This window comes from Phycodurus eques, chromosome 1 (genome assembly GCF_024500275.1).
Source record: "Phycodurus eques isolate BA_2022a chromosome 1, UOR_Pequ_1.1, whole genome shotgun sequence".
Taxonomy (NCBI): domain Eukaryota; kingdom Metazoa; phylum Chordata; class Actinopteri; order Syngnathiformes; family Syngnathidae; genus Phycodurus; species Phycodurus eques.
In genome coordinates this window covers 36,675,810-36,700,122 of record NC_084525.1, presented here as the reverse complement: position 1 = coordinate 36,700,122, position 24,313 = coordinate 36,675,810, and the positions used below count along the sequence as shown (strand labels likewise).

Here is a 24,313-nt window from a genome sequence, read left to right as displayed (position 1 = left end):
GCCAGGCACACAGAGCCTAAGTACGGGCTTTTGCATCCACTACTCAATTTGTGATCAGTTAATTTATTCATTGCTGCTGTCTCAAAATATAACCCACTCTATTGTGTAAGTATGTCGACATACTAGTGGCTTAATATAAAACACTTTGATTAAGTAACCACCAGTGTTTCAGTCACAAAGCTATTTACTTTGATGCTTGTGATCTACTTATCACACACTGAACTAGTGAACTTTGCACACAGGGCCAGCATTACTTACTAGGCCTACCAGACACTACTGTGAATGTAAAAGATTAGCCTTAACACACACCTTCTGCAGCAGGGCTCCCAGAGTAGCTACAGCATGAGAGTGGAGCAGATTCTCCTGGTTTATAACATGCCTCTGTACAAAATGCTTCAGCACCAACAGTAAAGTAGCCACCAGATTCTTCTCCAGGCGTGCTTCTGATACAGGATATAAAAAATGATGATTTCATCCGCTGCTTGTTAACACATTGTGCTTGAAAATATACTGTATTTCCAGGGTAATGCCACAGACCTGAAGCCCTGTTAGATGGGAGAATGACCCATTCACTATCAGCGGGAGTGGTCACATCTGGGGTGATGAAGTCTGACCCACTTGAAGCATCACTATTCTGTTGATCAGGGGTCATTAGAGCCAGCTGCTCTAATATAGGAAACAACACTTGAAGTCCACCTACACAATTGATCATATCCTGCCAAAGAGACATAAAAGTACTAAATACAACATGTTTGTTTTGTGCACAGAATTATAATGTGACAGAATTTTTGGGACTTCCTAACCTTGATGTCCCAGTTAACAACTTTCTTTCCAGTCAGGCGCCCATGCAGTTTGTTGGGGGAAAGATCAAGACAGATTGGGTTTTGACATGCCTGTTGGCAAAAGGTGGTTTAATCTTAGGTGAGACTTGGTTCATAGTGTGTATTAGAAGTAGAAATTACCTTTGGGGAATAATGTAGCAGCAGTTTGCTTGAAAGGTCACCAAGTTCTGACTCCTGGGCTTTTATAGGAGACACACAGTTTGGACCTGTGTGAAACAATGTCATCCGATATTATTATTATTCCCGATTACGTTTCATTCCTCCATCTATTTATCATCTCCAATTATTTACCAGCACTACAGAGGGATTTGATGTGGTTGGGCTGCAGGGCTTCATGGAACACCATGACACTCGCGAGCTGACCCTGCAAAGATGTGGGGCTTCCCCACTCACTGTCCTGGGTCCCTGCTGAGATGAGTTTTGTCACAGACTCAGGCTTTCCGCTCAGCAGTCCCCCCCAGGTCTGTGGCGAAAGGATGCTACCCAATGAGGAGCGTGTGCTGGGTGAGGTGGCTAATGAGAAGGGTGGGTCAGGGATCTGGGAAGGCGGGGGAGTGGTGGTCCGGTGGCCTGCTGAGCCAATGCAACAGGAGGTAAATGGCTGTGGAAAGGAGAGGGGAGACATCAGTGGGAGTAAGCATTCACCTCGGATCCCATATTAATGTATTATAAACATTAAAATTTCTGTTTCTAACTATTCTGAGTGAGGGTTTCACCTCGGTCATGGTAGGGTACTTGAGGGGGGCAGATAGGTTCTGCTGTCCGTCTACATAAATGTAGACGAGACTCTGCCCAAATGGCCTCTTTCCTGGTATGTGCACCACACCAATGCTGTGCTGTTGACAAGAAGTCCCAAAGCTTTAGAAATGGCTTTATAACCTTTTCCACACTGATTGAGCTCAATTACTTCTTCACATTTGTTCCTGAATTTCTTTAGCATGATAGCTAGCTTTTGAGGATCGTTTGGTCTACTTCATTTTGTCAGGTAACAGGTCTCTCCTTTAATAATACAAACCTTCATTTAAAAACTGCCTTTTGTGTTTACTTGTGTTGTCGTTAAAACATTTTTTGAATTTGTTTGATGATGGGAAACATTTAAGTGTGACAAACATGCAAAAAAATAAGAAATCAGGAAGTGGGCAAACTCTTTTTCACACCACTGTATCTACAGAATATCACTCACCCAGAGAGAGTCACAGAAGCAGTTGTCTGGCAGCATGACTGTGACGTATTCCTTCTTTGTGCAAACAGCCACCACCAGCACACCCGCAGAGCTAATAAAGGCCTCGAACCCGGTACCCCCCGAGGTAAAAAAGCTACACGGGTTGAAAAATGGGGAAAAATGTTTTTGATCAAACATATGCTTTTCTTTTTTTAGGGATGTCTTACTCTGCAAGCGGTGTCGTTTGGGAATTGTTCACTATAATACACAATAACCATCTAGTACAAATGGGGATATGAGTCAAAATGTTGTAATACGAATGCCAAGCGAGGACTGTATTTTCCAAAGCATGGCCACAACAGCTTGTCCTCCCAAATTTTATCCAAAACTATCAATAACCCATTCATCAGCACAGATATGAAATAAGGTGTGGTCACATTAGTGTGTTACATTGTGTTTGTATATATTACTCTCTATACAGAGACAGAGAGAGCGAGAGAGAAACACACACACACACACACACACACACACACACACACAAAATATTGTTTATGAGCTAAAAAAATGCTGTTGTAGTATATGGGGTCAAAAGACTCATTTATTGTTGAAAATGGTGTTCTTTCTCTGGTCTTTTTTCCCAATTACCGTTCTTTTTAACTAACCTGTAGAGCTGCTTTCTCTTGTCTTTGCTGATTGGACCCAACTGATCCTGGTCCAGAGAAAACCAGGCTAGGAAGCTGAAGCCAGAGCCTGGCCAGCGCTGCACTGTTGGAACTGCGATGCCGGCCATGCTGGGTGACAAATCAAAGTATTGCATTGCACTTTCCAGACCCTGCTTACGTACCATGGCTAGGAGAGCTTTCAGCGCAGGTCCCACATATGGGTGTGCTTGGCTGGACTCTGGAGGTCTGAGCAGGTGCAGGAGTCTAAGGAGATCCCTGGCACTAAAGGACTGTGAGCCAAGAGAGCCCACCAATCGCAAAAGGCTCTCTGCACAAGCTCGGTGTAGCCGCCGATGGCACTCAAGGACAGCCAGCGCTCTCAAGACCATGGCAGCATTTACACAGGTGGCACGTGTCTGCCGATTAAGGCAGATGAGGCGCCAGAGCCAGTCGGCAGAAAAAATCTGCAACTCGGATGAGTCCAATTCTGGCAGCCACTGGACAAGCAGGAGCAAAGGCTCCACATTGCTGATTCCCAAGAGGCCTACTGAGGTGTGCTCACCCTCCACCGCCTAGACATACACCCAAAGACACAACCGTTTAACACACAGTCTTCAGGAAGCAACAAAACAACAAATAAGGTCACCATGTTCATCAGCTCTTTAAGGAGGTGTCGAGATGGCTGGCCGAGTGAAACGAGCACTTCATACAAGTGATTATAACCAATCCTTTCTTTGAACACCTCCTGTGGGGTGTGAGAAAAAATGTTTCTTTATATTGTTTTTTTATCTAACAGAAAATGAGACAGCATTTTTTTCCCATCTGCTTTGGCAAATTATACCCAAATGTAGATGTATTTGATTATAAGACCTTTCACCTTTGCAGCTGGTGATTTATGCATCACTGTGGTTAGGGCTTTAATACTTGCTACAGCAAGGGAGTCTAACCGTCCTTGCATCACCTAAAAAAACAAAACAAAAAACAAGCTGCATCAACACTGTGTGCGAACACATTTTACTGCATGTAAACACATGCAGACAATTTAAATTCACAAATATGAACAAGATAAACTTTATTTACTGAATAATTTTTTTTATGAAAAGATGGTGTTTGATTTAGATCCAAGTATGTGTGCAAAACTGTCAACAATGGTTAGAATTCTAACTGTAGTAGCTGTAGGGATCAAAGCTTCTATTGTATGTTTTACCTTGAAAAAGTGAAAAGTGATATCTTGGTCACAAAGAAATGAAAAAGAAGACACCCACTTACACAAACAAGCACACACATGCATAGTTGCATACACACAATACCAAACAGTCTTCTTCATCACACACTGAGAATATGTACATGCAACCCATACACCAGAGGTCAAACCATGAAAACAAACACAGCTCCATCCAGCTCTGTCCTGCTCCTGTCAACAGGTGCAGTGTTTCTCTCCTGATGTTTTATGAGAATAAAACATGCAGCTGAAAACAGTTTGAGTTTTGGACCAGCTGGAGTGGGACTGTGTTGAAAATGTCAATGAGCCCAGATCCTCCTCACACCACTCCAATGTGATAGCATTCCAGTGGAACCCAAAATATCTGAAGAAAACCAAGACAATATACTGTATAGGGGGAGGGAAGAAACATAAAAAGGCAATCCAATTAAATGAAGCCGGCAAAGCTGTGTGGGAGAAATAGAGGTCACTCCTCAGCAAGACTGCAGATATGTTATCCCACTATTCATCAGTTTGGTGAATTCTGGATACAGAATTAATTTATTTGTTTTGTTCTTCTGTCCATTTTATCTAAATTGCAAATGGCTATACAGTTGCTTATGTCCACTATTCTGCAGACATCAACAGAAAAGCTTGGAAAGAAACAAAACATGCCAATTAGGCAGTATCATCTGCCTTTCATTAGCTTTTGCCTAAGCTAAAACAAAAGCACACTAATGTATTTGTACAAAGGCAGGTCTATCCATCTTTCTTCATGATCAATGGAGGGCTTAAAACTCAACTAACCTAAATGATACCTCTGAGAGTAAGGCCAGAACAAAGAGCAGAATGAGAGTAGCAGAACACAGAAGAGAACAGTGTGACTTTTTTATGTATTCATGCAAAAGCTGGTCAGGGTCTGGTGAGGGTCTTGCTGTGGAGTGGCCAGTGTCTCTGGTCAGGTAGGGGGGGGGGGGGGAATAGTGAATGGGGATGGGGGGTAGGTTGAGGTGGGACTTTCACTGTTGTACCTTAGTGTCTCTTTCTCCTGTCAGTAACCTGTTGTTGGTTATATCTTTCTGGTCCTTGTCTGCCGCCGTGCACCTAGCGTTAACCAGCTGACACACACAACAGGCAAGATGTCAGCAAAGCATGTGAGGGAGTTGAGAAAGCAGGAGAGAGGAAGGCACAAAGGTCGATGCAGGGGAGGAAGGATGTAGTGAGTAGAGCAGGCGGGTGAGAGGTGAAAAGGTCTGACCCTATAAGGGTCACTGTGGAGGAGTGATGGTGATCCAGCCGAGCTGTAGAGAGTTACCATGCATGCTGTTTTAAACTAAACATGGCAAACAGTGCAGTGTGCTAGAGTTGTACAAGAACAAAAATCCTTTAGTGTTAGAGGCATACTGTATGCTTTTTAAATGTTCCTGCTAAAGGGAGAAAGCTTTTCTGTGTTAACCTTTAAAGAAGACGTATTTTGCCAAACCAAATTTTTCTAGCATTTGGGTTGTAATATTGTCTTTATGGTGCCTCAGTAAACATGTGAAATGTGCCGAGAGGCCTGTAATCAGGTTATTAGAATTTCTCGAGCTTATCTACTGTACTTTACTAGCGAAGATCTCCACCTTCCCCTTCTGCTCCTGAGCCAGCGCTGTGAATAAACACGTGTGGTCTCACAATTGTGTGTGTGTGGGGAGGGCAGTCTTTTCCAAATATGGACAAAGCGGATACAAAACTGGGGCAAACAGAAGTAGCTGCCATAGGGGCCTTTTCTGGACACTCGCATGATAAAACCATGGTGTTATGAAATTAAATTGACACTTAAATACTCAGGCCATGTTACAAAGTTACTCTATGGAGGTCTAAATAGCCAAAATACGGGACCTTTACAACTCATTCACTGCCAGGCTTCCGAGTTAACATGGATAATTGACTTCTAAAGCCATCAATGGCAGTGATTGAAATAAGAGAAACTATTTCCTTAGCTTTATCTGAGTTGTTTTTAATGAGCCATCAGGTTACAGGCTATAATCAGCTAGGAAGTTACCTTGCTGTTCTGGAGCAGTCGTGTCAGGTGCTCAAAGCAATTACTGTTGAGGAAGATGGCTTGTAGAACTGGCCTGTCTGAACAAAGGAACATGTCCCTCATTGTGTCTGTGTGACAGTGAGTGACAAGGAGAGGGTGGAAACACAGACACAAAGTGATGAAAGTACTGTATGAATATTCAGCAAAACAGAACAATTTTAGGAAGAAGCTCATGCTGTATTGATTGTCCTACCTAGCATGTGCACTTGCAGTGCCACAAAGCGGGTCTCCCAGTGTCTGCCCAGTGTTGGCACTCGACCTTTGGCTTGCTGCTGCTGTTGCTGTCGAGCAGCAACCAAAGCTGCTGGGTCCGAGTTGAGGAGCTTGAAGTAGTTTTCTAGCACAGAGGCAATTTCCACTTGCCGCTGGTCTGAGCTAGCAGCCAGGAGGCACTGCACCACCACCCTCAAACAACCCAAAGTCAGACATGCCTTTCGATCAGGGGCCTCACTGTCCCAGTCCTCTCCTTCATCTGAGGAACAGCTACCCATGGAGGAGTCAACCAGCACCCGCATCAAAACCTCCATGGTGGCCGGAGAGACGGCAAGCAGTGCGTTCTTCTGCCATAGTGATAAGGGGAAGGGAAAAATTAATTAAAGGATGTTAGTGTTATTTTTTCCCATGTTATAATATTATGTTATAAATACAAATTTGGGGATTACACCAAAAGATGAATACGAGATAAGAAATCAATAGTTCCGTTTTTATTTGCAGGTATTTACGTCAGCATCTGATAAATTTAGAGTATTATTTGTGTTCCGACTAGACACCACATTTTTAGGTAAGCAAATGTTTGGAAAAGATGGACTTAAAATAAAACAGTGAATATGACTTAATATTTAGTTGCAAATCCTTTGCTTGCAATAACTGCATCAAGCATGTAGACCATTGACCAAACTTCTGTATTCTTATTTTGGGATGCTTGTCTTGCTCTTCACTGCAGCTGCTTTTAGCTGTTTGTTTTGGGAGGTTACATCTCTTAGACTCCTCTTTTGAATGTGAAATGCATGCTCTATAGGGTTTAAGTCGCAGATTGACTTGGCCGATCTAAAACCTTCCACTTCAGTACCCCTGATGAATTCCTTTGTTGTTTTGGGGAGTCACCTTGCTGCATGATAGAGGGTCTCCAAACCAGTTTCATTGGATAATTCTATGAATTGACAGAAATATGTATCTGCAGACTTATGAGTTAATTTTGCTGCCATCTGGTATAATATCAATGGATTAAACAGTCTAAGCAAGAATAATCCATGCAATTCATGACAAGTCTGGGTTTCACAGATGACCTAGTATGTTTGGGATCTCGGACCTTTCCTTCTAGTAGCATTACTCTTTCCATCACTTTGGTAAAGTGTTATCTTTGTGTCATCAGTCCATCATTTTGTATTTTTTTTAGGCTCATCATTGCACTTTTTGGCAAACTCTAGTGAGCATTCCTCTTCTTTTTGCTAATGAGTGGTTTGTATCTTCTAGTGCAAACAGTAGATTGCAATAATATCACTCCTGCCCTCTGGATGTTATGGCTGATGTTGCTGATAGTTTTTCTGGGGACTTCTTTACAGCTCTCACAATGGTTCTGTCATCATCTTCTGCTGTTTTTCTTAGAGATTCCAAATAGTTGTGTTGTCTATGGCCAATGTTTGTGCAATGGCTCTGATTGGATTTCTATTTTTACGCAGCTTCACAATTGCTTGTTTTTTACCCATAGACAGACAGCTTTCTGGTTTTTATGTTGGTTAGACCTCTAACTCATATAAATGTAGTCTGAAAAGGCAAAACCCAAATCTGAAGCTGAACGTAGACATTCAATGCTCCTTATTTTTTAATAATCAATGTTATACAACAAACTGCAACAACAAAACACACCTGCCAATCACACGTTTCAATACTTGCTCACATCCTAAATGGGTAGTTTAAAACCAAGGGTCCTATTTCCCAAGTTGTGTATCAAATACTAATGTAATACCTGCAAATATAAGCTGAAAAGTGTTTCAGTGAATTAATTTTTCACATTTCATGGACCGCAATGCAAGGCTATTTTAACATCAGTATTGTATTGTCTTGACTCTTGTGTGATTGCATGAACTCTGTGTTCTACAAGACAATTCTCATTTAAAGAAACAAAGTAATCCAAACATCTTAACAAGTCTGAGACAAGTCTCGCTCACCAAATTTTTCAGGTGCCTTACCTGGTCACCAGCTACTATGGCACCAAAAAGGTGCAGTAGACAACATTTTAAGCTCTCCTTAAGGTGTTCACTCTCTTGAAAACACTCTAGAAAAAGAGGACACACAGAAACACAGATGTATTAGTGGACCCTAAATTGACCTAAGATACCAGTAAGAAAGAGGCCTAATGATTCTGTAAAGCAAATAAAAAGGATCCTTGTGAGCACATAGCATACAAAACAGACAAATGAGGCAATGACTCTGGGTCATGGTATCCCCAGGTCATCCATTAACTCATCTGTCAATGCATCTCGGTGGGTAGAGTTCATAAATAGATAGACTCGTCAGATGCAAATTTGGGAAATACCATGAAGGAAAGCAAATGCACAGAACTCACTGCTTGACATTATGTTTGGCATCAAATCACTACATCTACACAGTGGACACACAAAAAAAGAGAATCTGTTTGAAATAGCTGCTAGCAGAGACCATTTACTATCATCTCATCTGAGTGGCTGGAAAACACAACAAGGACAACTGGTGAGGTGTAGAAGAGCTCACAGAAAACAGTTTTCAAGGATTTTGTCATTCATTCACATTTCAGGAGTCGATACATGAATTAGAATGACAGTGAAAGTTGGGTTGGGGTTAATAACATACGGTAAAAGAAGGGAACAAATTCCACAGTGAGTGGAGCTGCTTTGTACTTCTGCCTGCTTCTCTCGACTGTGCCCAGCTGCTTCCTAAAGAACAAATGCAGGTAGGACAAAACAATTTAAAACAATTCCACATATTGTATATTCTCGTGACTAACTGCAATTCAGAGCTTAGCGTTCGTATCTGTTGGGTGATATTACCCGCAGATTCGATGCCTCCAGTTGCAATAAGGGTCATAGAGGCCCTCACAGAATGCCAGTGCATGACGGACAAACTCCTCTGCCTGGCTCTGGTCCACCAACTCCTTCTCTTTGGTATTGCTCTTGAGCTGGAAAACCACATACATATGGACTTCAGAGACTTTTTTCCCCATTTACTTCTCTTGTATGGTCCATTTTTAGGCCTGTGGACACCGAATGAAGTGACTGAAATCAAGTGAAGTGGAGAACCGCAAAAAAATAAAAATAAAATAAAAATACATACGCTCGCACACCAACTACCTGCCACGGAAAAACTGCATTATCGGGAAACGGACGCATATACTATTTATTTATTTTTTACTTAACTGAAAAAACTTGATTGTCAAGGAAAACCCCGATTATTACCCTGGCCTCTGTAGTTATAATAATTGGGGGTGCACATAACAATTTTGGGCTGGTTCTCAAGTGAGCACCAGAGGTTGTTCCTTGGTGCTCTTTTTTTTCTCCCTTCTTTTTTTTTTTTTTTAAAATAACCTAGCAACCACATGTGATGAACTTATGTCCGTTTGAAGACATATGTCCTATCCTTTACCTCTGTACAAATAAAGGAATACAACTTTTTTTAATAGCCTTATAACTGTCTTTTCCCCCTTCTAGGTCTTTTTGCATATGGTCTGAGTTTTATTTGTCTTGTACCAGTTCACAGCTGGTAAAAGGCCTGTACATACATACCTGCAGCAACAGACAGTCATTTAGAAACGTATATTATTTAGGGATGCACAATATCGGGCTGATTTGAAGAATTATGACGGCATATCGATAAATCCAATAACATTAAAAATACTGTAGCTCCTATTAAAAAAAAATCCAAAAATGAAAAGGAAAATGCAATGAAGCGAGATCCGTACTTTGCTGTCGGTATGTCTGGGTGAACAAATCAAGTGCTCATTCTCTTGAATAACGCCAATTATTAACGTACATTGAGCTGACAGAGCTGGGTGCACAATTTAAGCACGCAGGCATGGAGAGAACATGCAAACTCCACACAGGTGGGGCCAGGATTTGAACCCGGACCTCAGAACTGTGAGGCAGATCTGCTAACTGGTGTCCACTGTTCCGCCGAAAAGTGCTATATAAGTCGAATATTATTACTATTATTATTATGCTGCCAGATTTGGACCCGGGTCCTCAGAAATGTGAGGCAGATGTACTCACCAGTCGTACAACGTGCCACCCAATGCTATTGTATATATGAGCTTAACAATGCAAACTACAAACATTTTACATCAATGATAATACAGTGGAAGCTAGATCTAACAAACTAAAAGGGACGGGAGGTTGTCCGTTACAGCTGATTGTCCATTATATTGAAGCACATTCAACATGGCCACCACATGTCAATACATAGGCTTTGATGGGAATGTTGCCACATTCAACATGGCTGCCATATAGGCACATGCAGGTCTGCTGGCTGGATTGAAACATATTGTATATCTGTGACCCGGAAATACATGTGTCCCAGTCTACGCCTACGTATATTGTGTATATTCTATGTTACAGTGGCAGTAAACAGTGACCAATTCCGGAACTAACAGACTTTGTCAACATCAGTTTAAGTGACAATTGGAAACTATTTTTGGAAACGTAGTGGTGTCCAGATGTTCCGTTACTTCTGATAGCCATTAAATCAGGCTCTGATAAATCAAGGTTCGACTGTATAGTTAAATTGATGCTATAATCATGCCTCTGTAAAGGCAGTTTATAATATAGCTTTGTTCAATCTTTGACATTGAGCATCTGTAATGAAGTATCTGGGATCTACAGATATCTTCTGTGATACTTTTGTTTTTACAATGCACAGGGCAAAGCAGAAATAGAGAGCGAGGGAAAGAATAAGAGAGATGAGTTAGACCTGCTGAATATAAAGTGTCGTCATGGCAATGATGTGGTTGATGTAGGAGCACGTGCCTATCTCCTCCACATTGGACAGGTTCCTTTTAGAAACATTCAATTGCAAACACACACAAAAACATTAGTGCACAGAAAACCAAGACTTCAGAGGATATCAATGACATTTCAAATGATATTACTCTTGTGTAATAGATATGTTTGTTGTCCTCACCTGCAGACAATGATTAGGAACTTGAGTAGCAGTAGTGCCAGGTTTTGCTGCTCAGGCTCCAGGCCGTCAGGGGCTTTTTGGACGCACTGCAGCAGCTGGTGGCGCAAGACTTGCAGGATGTTGTCTGGGAGGAGGCTCAGAACTGGGGGGGGATCCTCTGGCCTGCAGATATACAAATGTATTATGATCAATAGAGGTGGGTAATAATATTGATTCATCAATGTACTGGAATACTTCCGCCCGCAAATCAATATCGATTCAGTAAATCCTCTGAATCAATTGTGAGAGGCACTTTGCGTGTGATTCGTGTTCTATGGACGGAACCCACACTCGACCAAACAGCAACAACATGGTGACTAAAGCAAGCAGCCGCACCAGCAGCAGCGTGAAGTTATGCGACTTCAATTTTAAATCTGACGTTTGGGGTCGTTTTGGTTTCACCTGTAAATCCGCAACACAGGAAATGGACAAAAGACACTCGAACCATGATACGCAATAATAACATGTCAGCAGTCGCCATCCCGAAGCTATACACAGAGTTAACACTGCGATTTTGGAGTCGTTGAAGTCGTCAGAAAGAGCGACTGACCCCTATGTACATAACTATCACTTCTCATTTCATTTCTAATGAGTGGGAATTGGTTTAAAATGTTTTGCAGAAGAGACCGGTCGCGTTTTTTCCTTGCGTCATCACAACATTCCTATCTCAGACGGATACAAGTTTTTTCAGAAAGACACTGAAATGCACTTTTTGGCTATTTTTGGCAGGTGAAAATGTTCGGTAACTTAGCAGTTTTTACTGGCCCGAGACAGTGGCATAGTGGCCCCGGGCCACCGTTAATGTTGGACCCTGTCATGTAGGGCTTCACGTTTGTTCGAGCATCGTCATCGCGATGTACATGTGCGCAGTAATCATACCCCAGGGTCTGCTGCGTTGCTGGTGTACTGTTATATGCAGTGAATCAACTGTAATATTATAAGTGACCAGCAGAGGTACCTGTTTGGACACACTAATAAGATTAGCACCCATGCTAAATTAATGCATGGGTTCTAGAGTGTTGTACACTTATACATATCTTCTTGTATAATAACTATGAATGAGGACACAGGAAAGAATGTACCAGGTGTAGATGCTGCATTTCCTATTTTGTTCTTCAGAATGGAACGAGGGAGGCACGCTGCATCTGCGTGAGTGTGCAAAGTGAGTTCAGGGACAATGTGTAAATGGAAGGGAATGTGTTCTTTTGTTATACTGTACATAATTGTAAGAAACAGATTACTAGGAAACTTATTATTTGTATCAATGCTTTGCTGAGCTTAAGTTTGAGTGTCATAGCAAAGGGTAGTGAAGACTTATGTACCTATTATGTTTGAATGTTTACATTTACGGAAGGTTCCCCTTGGATTATTTCGTTCCTCCTGGCAGATAGAGTCGAGAGCTACCAGGAACTCTTTGAGGGGACGGGCTATGCTGACAAATGCTGATTGGTTGACAGACCTCTGTAGAAGTTTACTTCGACTGTAGTAGTTTACTTTTTCAATAAACTGAGCCGCCATTATGTGGCATTACGCAAGTATTAAAATACTTTGAAAAGCAAAACATAGAATAACCATTGAGCGTGGAAGTGGCGGACGTTGCGGCAGCCGACCTTGCCACGGGCTCATGGAGAGATCTGCTGCCCCCCCAGCAACAAGGTCCACCGCTGGACAACTCGGTTCCGCTAAGGAGCGGTGGTCCGAGCCTAAGTAGGCGTGTGTGTCTTCCTCGGCCGGGCTTGAGGGTCGTGAGGCTTCCAAACACCAATCTTAATGTTTTCCTGCTGAGCCGCACTTCGTGAACAAGTAGCAGCCTGGACAAATTCTGTGCTCGCTGAGCTTAGGTTGGCGCTTCAGCCCGACGACGAACCGTGGCGTTGGGACTCAGTGGCGAAGTCCGCTGCCGGGAGGTCCGCGGCCGCCACGGGCTCAGTGGTGAGATGCGCTGCCACCTCGGCGACAAGGTCCACCACTGACTGACTCGGTTGCGCTAAGGAGTGGCGGTCCGAAAACGAGCGGGTCTGTGCGCCTTACTCGGCCGGGCCAGAGGAGACGAACACTGGCGTGAAGCTGGCCAGCGCGGACGCTGTGAAGGTCCAATCCAGTCAGTCGCCGAGGAAAACAAAAACAAAAACCTTCCGTTTACAAATAAATATTTTCAATGTACAGTCTGTTTGTTTTATGCAAACACATTTACAGATACCAAATACTTCACACTGCTGTACAGTATTTAAAAACTGACTAAAAGCTGTCCATGAAGTCATGTATTTTTTATTTATTTAAAGGACCTTATCCAAGTAAGGTATTTTCAATGCAGAGCCATCACCGTATCATGGTGGAGGGGTTTGCGTGTCCCAATGAGCTAAGTTGTCTGGGGCTTTATGCCCCTGGCAGGGTCACCCATGGCAAACAGGTCCTAGGTGAGGGACCAGACAAAGCAGGGCTAAAAGACCCCTACGACGAGCAAAATTATTAAATCATGGTTTCCCTTGTGCGGATGCTGGTCACCGGGGCCCCCCTCTTGAACCAGGCCCGCTGGTGGGGCTCCATGGCAAGCGCCTAGTGGCCTGCACCCATGGGGGTCGGCAGGGCACAGCCCGAAAAGGTAACGTGGGTTCCCGTTCCCATGGGCTCACCACCTGTGGGAGGGGACCTTGGCGGTCCAATCCCCAGCTACAGAAGCTGGCTCTAGGGATGTGGAACGTCACCTCTCTGGCAGGGAAAGAGCCTGAGCTGGTGTGTGAGGTCAAAAAAATTCTACATAGTCGAGTTTACCTCAACACACAGCTTGGGTTCCGGTACGAGTCTTCTCGAGAGGTGTTAGACACTCTTCCACAATGGAGTTGCCCAAGGTGAGAGGTGCCGAGCAGGTGTGGGCATACTGATTGCCCCCCAGTTTGGTGCTTGTGCATTGGTGTTCACCCCAGTAGCTGAGAGGGTAGCCTCCCTCCGCCTTTGGGTGGATTTTGTTTGTGCCTATGCACCAAACAGCAGCTCAGAGTACCCCCCTTCTTGGTGTCCTTGGAGGGAGTGCTGGAGAGCGTTCCCGCTGAGGACTCCGTCGTTTCGCTGGGGGACTTCAACGCTGACGCGGGCAATGACAGTGAAACCTGGAGAGTCTTGAACCTTTACAATGTTTATACACTATGATGGTTTTTTTTGAAACAAATTTCTCCATGTGCACAATTAAGTTATGTGCAATTCTTTTTTTATTGCCTAAAAAATTTTATGTGACATGACATATTTTTACATGGCGTCAAAAAGAAATATTTCAAAATTGTCAAAATTTACTTTTTATCATTTGTGTATTTCTACTTTTTACTGAATCGACAGGGCCGGCCCGGCCATTAGGCAGAATAGGCAAATGCTAAGGGTGCTGTGGCTTCAGGGGGCGCCACAAAATTGAAAAAAAAGTGCACATTTAATATACTGTAATTATATTAAAACTAGTTATTGCTATTAAATGGCAATGCTGACATAGATTCAGATGTAAAGCAATGCCCAATTTATAACAAATGACAGTATATAAACAATTTTCAAGAGACTATAACTTGTTTTTGAAATAAATATAATTATTATTTTTTTGAGGGATGGACGGTCATAACCCCGGCAACCCGCAACTAAGCTATACCTCGGAGTGCAGGGGGCACCTCATGAAGCAAGTATCATGGATCAGGAATATCCTAATATAATTTAATTTGGCTTCATGGATTATGTTTTTAAATAATGGAAGCACGAGATAGTCAAGATAGTCTCACAGCAACTACATCTAACGTAATCCGTCACCATCAAACTACAGGTAAACTACGCTAACTTCACAATTAGCTCACCAATAGCTGATCAAACATTAACTAAACTTGATGATGCTTGAGGAAGTAATTGCTAAGACACTAAAATCATAGACAACATGGAGACTTAAAGTGGAAACTAAGCCATTAAAAAAACTACAATTATGAACGTGTTACTTAGCATAAACGTATATATGAACGCCACCTTGAGTGGGATTACCTCATTGCTGTGGGACGTCAGCACGTCCACCATATTTGTTGTGGTAGATCTGTTCATAAACTAAAGCAAGGCAAGCAAGCACTGAACTTCATAAAGGGACAATGTACAAAGAGTACAAAGTTAATGTCTCTCATTTAGCCATTCACACGAAAATACATTAGGGAAAACAGATAGGCCCCAAGAACAACTTTAATAACTTAATTTTTAAATCTGATGAATACATGTTTACTCCCATACAGCTACAAAATATTTCAAAACTTATCATTACAGCAAATTACTGGATAGCTGTAAACACTCATTCAAATGTATATGTATGTATGCATAACATCTAAATTTCATTTCATACTCTAAGTTGTTGCTCATTTAGCTTTTACACAGTAAGTGTAAGTGCACTTTTCTGTGTGATGATCAATGGAAAAAAACATTTTATTATCACTTCAATATTTGTTGCAACTGAGCAATTTTATGACTGACTTGATTTAAATGTTGCTTAAATCAAGTAATGACTTGACTTCACATGCTTAAAATTTAGTCGTGATCAATTTGCTTGCTTTGCGAACTGTGACTTGCTTGAAACTTGGAGCTTGAAACTCTCATATTGTGACTTTCTTCTACCTGTGGAAATACCTCCCCAGCCTGCAGTTATTAGTACTGTGTACTTGCTTGAAAACTTGCTTCTGTGCAATTAGCCTGAACATGGCATGCTGATCAGTAAATAACCAGTTTTATATTTCTGTATCTTTGCACCATGGAGGTTTCTTAACTATTATAGATTATTTGTTGAGAATAGACATACTCAGTCAATGTCTCCATTGCCCTAATCAAAGTTACTAACGTGCATATCAGGAAAAAAACTATAGACTGCATATCATATATGCATAGTAGAGAACATATTTCAAATTATACTTATTAAATCATTTGAATGTTTTTACTTTTAAATTTAGTGTTGTTAATTTATAAATTAAAGACAATGTTAAAAACAATGCTATCCAAATTATTTTTTAAACGTATGTAAATCGCAAATGAAGGGGGGCGCCAAATAAACTCTCGCCGAGGGCCCTTTCAATCGATATCAGAGCATTTAAATCAATATTGAATTGAATTGCGACCTAAAGGATTTAAATCAAATAGAATTGTGAGGGTTAGAGCATCAGCCTCACAGTTCTGAGGACCCGGGTTCAATCCCCGGTCCCGCCTGTGTGGGGTTTGCATGTTCTCCCCGTGCCTGCGTGGGTTTTCTCCGGGCACTCCGGTTTCCTCCCACATCCCAAAAACATGCATGAATTGGAGACTCTAAATTGCCCGTAGGTGTGAATGTGAGTGCGAATGGTTGTTTGTTTTTATGTGCCCTGCGATTGGCTGGCAACCAGTTCAGGGTGTACCCCGCCTCCTGCCCGATGACAGCTGGGATAGGCTCCAGCACGCCCGCGACCCTAGTGAGGAGAAGCGGCTCAGATAATGGATGGATGGATAGAATTGTGAGGTTCTTAACAATGCCTAGCCTTAATGATCCAACAATAAAAAATGTTGTGTTTATCTACTAAAATTCAATATGGCTGACATGAAAAAGTCAACATTTCAACTTTTTTAAAAATTGATAGCGTAAAACAACAGCAAACAGAGCACAGCAGCAATCACACACTGGCCTCGCCATTGCCTGCATTCATCCTTTAAAGGAGCAAAGGCGGACAAAGAAGCAAGTATAAAAACATCTGATTAGAGCAGTGATTTCTAACCTTTATGGAGTCAAGGCACATATTTTACAATTGAAAAATCTCACAGCACACCAACAAACAAAAATGTCACAAAAAGTGGATATATTAATTATTGTATGTACTTCCTGCCATCTAATAGAAGAGCATTTATTTTTTCTGTCTGTCACTATGCCTCACTGGCATAAATAGATGAATGGAGATACATTATTTCTTGGAAATATATAATTTTTTGGGGCAATTAAGTAAAATTTGATTATTTCCCCTGGCACACCTGAAGAGCGCTCACGACACACTAATGTGCCCCGGCACACTGGTTGAGAATCACTGGATTAGAGTCACCCTTTACCTTGATGGTGGCTTTTCAAAGTCCACATCCAGGCATCTCTCATAGGAGCTGATGAAACTCTCCAGCCATAGCTTCAAGTAGTCTGGGTCCCTCTGAGAAGAGAAAAAGGAGGTCACAAGATGGCGAAAATTGAAGAATTCTGGTACTTTATAGTGTGTGTATTGGCACAACAAGCAGTTGTGCCAATAAAAAGTTCATTATTAAGCCAAGTACACAGGCACATACTTTTACGTTTCATAGTGCATGTGTCAACTGTACAGTACAGTACAGTACAGTGTCTACTGTATGTACATAGTATTTGATGTCACTGCTGCACATCAAGCACATGAGAGCAACAAATGCCTCCGCTAGGTGTGTTTCTTTCCTTCTTAGACTTGGGACACAATATGCACCTGCTAGAGTAAAAAACAAGTTGGACTGCATTTTGTGTGTGTGTGTGTGTGTGTGTGTGTGTGTGTGTGTGTGTGTGTGTGTGTGTGTGTGTGTGTGGTGGAGGTCCATTGACAGTCAGATGATCGACATATCCTGAATTCCTGGAACAAAACCCAGACAGAGATGGCTTGGCAACATCAGCCGCAGAGGGGACTTCAAGGCTCGAGTGGAGTTCACTGAAGCAATGTTGTGCGATTGGCAACTATTACCAATACGCAGACTGACACTGAAAAATGTATTTATTATTTTTTTTTACATCGTAAGAAAGGAGGTAAGATACACTGCTTAGATAAAGAAATGCTAACTGGCAATTCCTCACATGAAGGCTGGCTGCTTGTGTCTGTGTGCCAGAGTGGGTATTAGCCAACCAGAGCAGGAAGCACGCTCGCTGCTTTTCTCATGAAGTCATAGAGACAAGCCTGCGACCAGGGAAACACCAGCACTAGCCACGTAGTAAGAATGGGGAGATTTGCACAAAGACACCACAAGGCCTCTGAGTTATAGGCAACTGAAATGTTTACATTTTGTTTCCTCGCATTCACTGGATCTGGATAAACTTTTGCTTTTTTTACTTATTAAGATCCTCCATAATTACAACCTGCTAAGAAAATTAACATGTGAAATGGGATTTATGTTCTTAAAGTTAAATCTCTCATATAATCATGTATGACGACTTCAATGTGTGGATTCCCACAAACTTGCAAGGGAAGCATCCTTGGAACAACACCAAAGCATCATGAAAAAGTTGATATATAAATACCTGAAGCCACGAATTAGCAGATGAACACATACTGTACATAAATCAACACACCATGCTGATGACAACACAACCTTCTAGGTGGAGGTAATACCACTTTCTGTTGGAAAAACAAGGCTGTATGTGGCCTAATCTGGAACGTGAGTGTGTACTGTCTCTGCTGCCATTGAATTTATTGGATGAGTGTTCAATCTTTTCCAGCATGTGACAAGTGAGAAGTTCGTCCTCAAGTGAAAGACAACTGACTACAGTGTGTGTGTTATATGTAGGTTACAGTGTCCTCATTTAGGCAGCAGTTTGGGAGCACAGACGCCCATTGAAGCTTTGGACTGTGGAACACATGGACACACCCTGCGCTGTATGCCTCCTTTTAACCTAGGCCTTTTTCACTGGACTGGGGGAAAAAAAACTCTTAGGCACAAACACAAGCATGTGACAGACAGACACATACACAGAGAGACAGACAGGCAGACAGACACATATTGAATTTTTCATATTTTCCCTTAAAAAGAAATTAACACAAGCACACATGCATACAAATAGAAATTTTCATAATCCATCCAGCCATCCATTTTCTGAGCCGCTTCTCCTCACTAGGGTCGCGGGCGTGCTGGAGCCTATCCCAGCTATCATCGGGGAAGAGGCAAGGTACACCCTGAACTGGTTGCCAGCCAATCGCAGGGCACATACAAACAACCAGTCGCACTCACATTCAAACCTACGGGCTATTTAGAGTTGTCAATTAACCTACCGTCCATGTTTTTTTGGGATGTGGGAGGAAACTGGAGTGCCAGGAGAAAACCCACGCAGGCACAGGGAGAACATGCAAACTCCACACAGGCGGGGCCGGGGACGGAGCCCCGGTCCTCAGAACTGTGAAGCAGATGTTCTAACCAGTCGGCCACCGTGCCGCCAGGTTTTCATAATGTGCCATAAATAATGATGTCATAATAGCACTCACATCCCACTTGCCCAAATAAAATCAAACGAAGATAGATGTCTTTAGTCACATTTAGTCCCTAAGCACAGCAAATTCAACACATTATGAAATATCTGTTGAAAGATTACCTTTTTGCAGCTTTTTAAGGTCACCAACATGCACTCTGTGCTTGAGTGAGGTGGTCAATGACCTACAATGTGTTGAAGTGGTGGGACACTGCCCCTATGACAATTAAATGCACAGACCAGTTGATGATAGTGATCATTCATTGTGACATGTAGAATGTTCTGTTCTGGTAGAGCAGATCAGGCTCGGCTATGTGACATTATTCTCCTGATTTTAGAATTGGAATTATGTTGGTAAAGGCTATGTTACTGAGGCTCAGCAAGTGTTCCAAACCTTCCAGACAGGCGTGGTCGGCCATTTGCTCTGCTTGTGTGGATAATCCATTTTGGTCGAGGTGACATGGTTGGAGTCACTGAAACCACAATGTTAAAAAAAAAAAAAAATCCTTCACTGTGGATTTTAAAGAAGGATGTGGTGCATGACATCACAGGGTAAGGGTGCATTTAAAGAGGCGAGTGGGCAGGGCATAAACCCATGTCCAATACACAAAGTCAGAAACATCAGTGTTATTCCAGGAGTATCCAAAGCAAAGAGGGAAATGAGAAACAAGAGGTCATACTAAACAGTGGAGGAAAAGAAAGCTATCTTGAGGGACATTGTGTCTGACATGCATTCATAATATTATGCATATTATAATGCGTAGTCACACATGACACATCCTAAAAGATAGATTTCACTTTATGTCACAGACCTTTGAACACCTATGCAGCTGCAGTGTTGGAAGTTGGCACATTTAAATATTCCTCCGGTGCTTATTAAGTTTTTGAATAGATACATTTGATACGCAACATCGAAAGAATCCTGACTTACTGTGCATTGATTGGTAGCAGGCGGCACGGTAAACGACTGGTTAGCACATCTGCCTCGCAGTTCTGAGGACTGGGGTTCAAATCCCCACCTGTGTGGAGTTTGCATGTTCTCCCGGTGCCTGCGGAGGTTTTCTCCGGGCACTCCGGTTTCCTCCCACATCCCAAAAACATGCGTGGTATGGTTGATTGAAGACTCTAAATTGCCCGTAGGTATGAATGTGATTGTTAATGGTTGTTTATCCTCACTAGGGTCACGGGTGTGCTGGAGCCTATCCCAGCTATCTTCGGGCGAGAGGCGGGGTACAACCTGAACTGTTCGCCAGCCAATCGCAGGGCACAAAAGCAAAAAAACATCCGCGCACACATTCACACCTAAGGGCAATTTAGAGTCTCCAATGAACCTACCATGCATGTTTTTGGGATGTGGGAGGAAACCGGAGTGCCCGGAGAAAACCCACGCAGGCATGGGGAGAACATGCAAACTCCACACAGGCGGGGCCAGGATTTGAACCCCGGACCTCAGAACTGTGAGGCAGATGTGCTAACCAGTGTCCACTGTTCCGCCGAAAAGTAAGTAAGTCGAATATTATTATCATTATTATTATTATTATTATGCTGCCTTACACCCCGACATTTGTATTTAGGCCTATTTTACTACAGATATGAATTGTTTCCCTCTTCAGTCTGTTGTTGAGTTCCCTAAACCAGGCATTAGCAGGACGCTTGAAAAACCACAAGCATTTCTAGATGAAAGTGGAGGGTAAAAAAATCCTAGCCTGACTGCAGAGGTATGTTGCTTCCACTGGATACCAGCGGCAACCAGCAGTTGCCTCTGTGCAGTGACAACACACAGGCACGAGCCAATGACAGCATCTAAGAGGATCGGTTGTTACGTAATGGCCTTGTGTGTGTGTTGTATATCAACTACTCTCTGCATCAAATATGTCTCATGCAAGGACAATCTGCCAAGAGACACTCTGGCTCATGGCCAGGACAAAACCATAAAAAAATTGATCCTTCCTGACAGAGTAATGCTTAGTCAAAGCAAGAACACAATCCTGAGCAATGTTTATACTTTTCACAAATGACTGAGATGTCTGTGTATCTGTACAGCCACACCACTGGCTGAGATGAACATGCATTCAAGATCATGTGACCATACATGCTTTACTTCCACACACAGCTTGCATTCATGGAGGAAATACTCTGAAGGAGGGAGGATGGCGTACTGCGCGTGTTATTGCGAGGGATTAGTGTGGGCAGTGTGTGTGTTGTTGCAGCCAGACTCACATAAGGAGCAGCTCAGGCAGGCTGTTTTGATTGGACGCCTGGAAATGCTTAGGCTTTATAGGAAGGTAAATTAAATCTAACCAACAGCTGACTCAAGGGGTGCTGTCTCAGCTTGAGAGTCAGCTCATTGAAACACAGCACAACAACATTGTCCATATCATGATGAGAAATAGACAGGCTGACATGACCATCTTCTGTAGCACACACTTCAGTTCGGCTATGGCGTGTGCTCATGTCAGACAGAGCAAGTATTGTTTGAACTATTCACATAGCCTGGCTCTTTACAAAGACACACTAATGAGCTGGCAAAGACGTCAGACACAGTGCAAGAACGGAACAAATAGGATTGCATCTCACCTTGGTGCAATAAAGCATCCAGACCTCGTAGAGTCTCTCGCTAGATGCCATGACGCCCAGTGAGTGGCCCCCTTGGGCTGCAGGCTCCGCAGAGGTCACTTCCGTGGGAGCTTCATGGTCGTCAAGTCAAGACCTCAACCTCGGTCGCTGGGCAGCAGTATCATGATCGTCCCACGCTGGCTATACATCAGACAAAAACTGTGAAATCCACGGAAAAGGTCCCAAGAAGGAGTTGCTGAGGATTAAAAACCCTTCGGCTTCTCTGGAAAAGGAGAGGACAGTCGATATCCAGGATGGTATTGACACCGTCAGGATAGAGCCGCAGACTTATACTATAGTTACTGTAAAACTTAAAGAAACGAGGCGACTAGCAGTGAAAAAAAATTTGTTACTGTCGATGCACTTTGAGCTGCTCTACTAAATCCCAGCACAAACAGCCTGACTCGACTCGGTCAGCACGCACACATAACCAATGTCTACCTCTTGTGTGTGCTTTATAAGTAAGCTACAACCGGCCTCACCAGTCCTGTAACAGCTGTGTAACACCTTCAAACATTTTACGGGCAAAAAGTCACGCATTAGACGACATTACCTGATCAAGCTAGCTGTCAAAATGCCTATTCTATCTTTTAGCCCCCCTTTCTCCTCCTACTCGTGTGACAGAAACGGCTCGTCTTACCGAACCTGTCCAGCCACAACGGTCTTGTATTTCACAAGAATGGCGGCTGTATCTGTTTGTTTTGGTTTTGCCGAAGAGAATCGGAAGACACCTGGGTAGCGAAAATCACTCTTTGCCGGAGTTACGTGTCAAGTTGGCAAAAACTACGCGATCCTTGCAATGGAGTAGAGCCTTCTGTTCGATGACGACGTTTGGGTGTATTTCAAAATAAGAGAGTAGGTTTCCAAAGCATCAAAAATCGAGCTTTCATCAAAACAAGACCAACATTTGGTGTGAATCCGACGATTTGAAGGTAATTCTTATGGATAATGTTGAAATATAACAGATATTTCAGAAAGTGTACTTGTAATTTTTAGTGGGAACGCCTTTGTGCACGTAATGAGACCTCTTATTTTGTTAGATAGCCGGAAATGTAGTACAGAGTCAAGCTACTATCGACACGCTACACTGGCAACGTCATGGTTTTGTGCTGTCTATCAGAAGTACATTTGTTAGATGTGCAATGTAGTTATTGTACGATGATTAAAAAGTAATTGTCGTATGCGTGTAAAAATGCCGGTTAGTATGTATAAATGCTTAATATTTACGACAGTTTTTTTTGCTTTACGGTGTCGATGTGGCTTTACGGAGTTGCCAAGGCTTCTTGGCTTGTTTCCCTTTTTCATGTTGTACCGTCGCCCAGTGGAAAAAGTGAAGATGCAACTAGTTAGGGAACAGGCTCAATGAGTAGCAAATTGTTTTAACTAAAAAAAAAAAAAAGAAACGACAATTTTTTTTTACTCGTTTAAATGAACAAAAGGGTTTTCAATGTAAGTCACTTTTCAGAATCCATCCATCCATTTTCTGAGCCGCTTATCCTCACAAGGGTCGCGGGAGTGCTGGAGCCTATCCCAGCGATCATCGGCCAAGAGGCGGGTACACCCGGAACTGGTTGCCAGCCAATCGCAGGGCACACACAAATAAACAACCATCCGCAATCACGTTCACACCTATGGGCAATTTTGAGACTTCAATTAACCTACCATGCGTGTTTTTGGGATGTGGGAGGAAACCGGAGTGCACGGTGGGTGACTGGTTAGAGCGACTATTACTCACAGTTCTGAGGACCGGGGTTCAATCCCTGGTCCCGTCTGTGTGGAGTTTGCATGTTCTCCCTGTGCCTGCGTGGGTTTCTCCGGGCACTCCGGTTTCCTCCCACATCCCCAAAACATGCGTGTTAGGTTAATTGAAGTCTCTAAATTGCCCATAGGTGTGAATGTGAGTGCATATGGTTGTTTGTTTGCCTGTGCCCTGCGATTGGCTGGCAACCAGTTCAGGGTGTACCCCGCCTCCTGCCCGAAGATAGCTGGCATAGACTCCAACACACCCGCGACCCTAGTGAGGAGAAGCGGCTCAGAAAATGGATGGATGGATAGATACATTTAGGCGGCACGGTGGACACTGGTTAGCACATCCGCCTCACAGTTCTGAAGTTCAAATCTGGCCTCGCCTGTGTGGAGTTTGCATGTTTTCCCCGTGCCTGCATGGGTTTTCTCTGGGTACTCCGGTTTCCTCCCACATCCCCAAAACATGCATGGTAGGTTGATTGAACACTAAATTGCCCATAGGTGTGAATGTGAGTGGGAGTGTTTGTTTGTTTATATGTGCCCTGCGATTGGCTGGTGACCAGTTGATGGTGTGAAGATAGCTGGGATAGGCTCCAGCACGCCCGCGACCCTAG

At 43.0% G+C, this 24,313-nt stretch overlaps 1 protein-coding gene across 5 annotated transcripts in view; it reads right to left on the bottom strand.

The window, feature by feature from the left end:
• The window catches only part of nbeal1 (neurobeachin-like 1), a 49,888-nt gene extending 27,147 nt beyond the window's left edge, over nt 1-22,741 (bottom strand). For 3 of the 5 annotated variants that reach the window (XM_061690578.1, XM_061690587.1, XM_061690570.1), the window contains exons 1-21: nt 22,594-22,741; nt 21,915-22,176; nt 17,204-17,295; nt 11,099-11,260; nt 10,889-10,970; nt 8,977-9,104; nt 8,780-8,862; nt 8,140-8,225; nt 6,144-6,510; nt 5,912-6,018; nt 4,899-4,985; nt 3,544-3,627; nt 3,313-3,411; nt 2,667-3,238; nt 2,026-2,158; nt 1,559-1,678; nt 1,134-1,443; nt 963-1,048; nt 804-893; nt 538-715; nt 310-443 (exon numbers count right to left, since the gene is read on the bottom strand). In XM_061690578.1, coding sequence (XP_061546562.1) covers nt 310-443; nt 538-715; nt 804-893; nt 963-1,048; nt 1,134-1,443; nt 1,559-1,678; nt 2,026-2,158; nt 2,667-3,238; nt 3,313-3,411; nt 3,544-3,627; nt 4,899-4,985; nt 5,912-6,018; nt 6,144-6,510; nt 8,140-8,225; nt 8,780-8,862; nt 8,977-9,104; nt 10,889-10,970; nt 11,099-11,260; nt 17,204-17,295; nt 21,915-21,965 — 3,051 coding nt within the window. In that variant the 5' untranslated portion in view covers nt 21,966-22,176; nt 22,594-22,741. The remainder of the gene's footprint in view (nt 1-309; nt 444-537; nt 716-803; nt 894-962; nt 1,049-1,133; nt 1,444-1,558; nt 1,679-2,025; nt 2,159-2,666; nt 3,239-3,312; nt 3,412-3,543; nt 3,628-4,898; nt 4,986-5,911; nt 6,019-6,143; nt 6,511-8,139; nt 8,226-8,779; nt 8,863-8,976; nt 9,105-10,888; nt 10,971-11,098; nt 11,261-17,203; nt 17,296-21,914; nt 22,177-22,593) is intronic. The other 2 variants (XM_061690595.1, XM_061690605.1) reach the window with 1 other exon arrangement.
• Nucleotides 22,742-24,313: the final 1,572 nt, after the last annotated feature.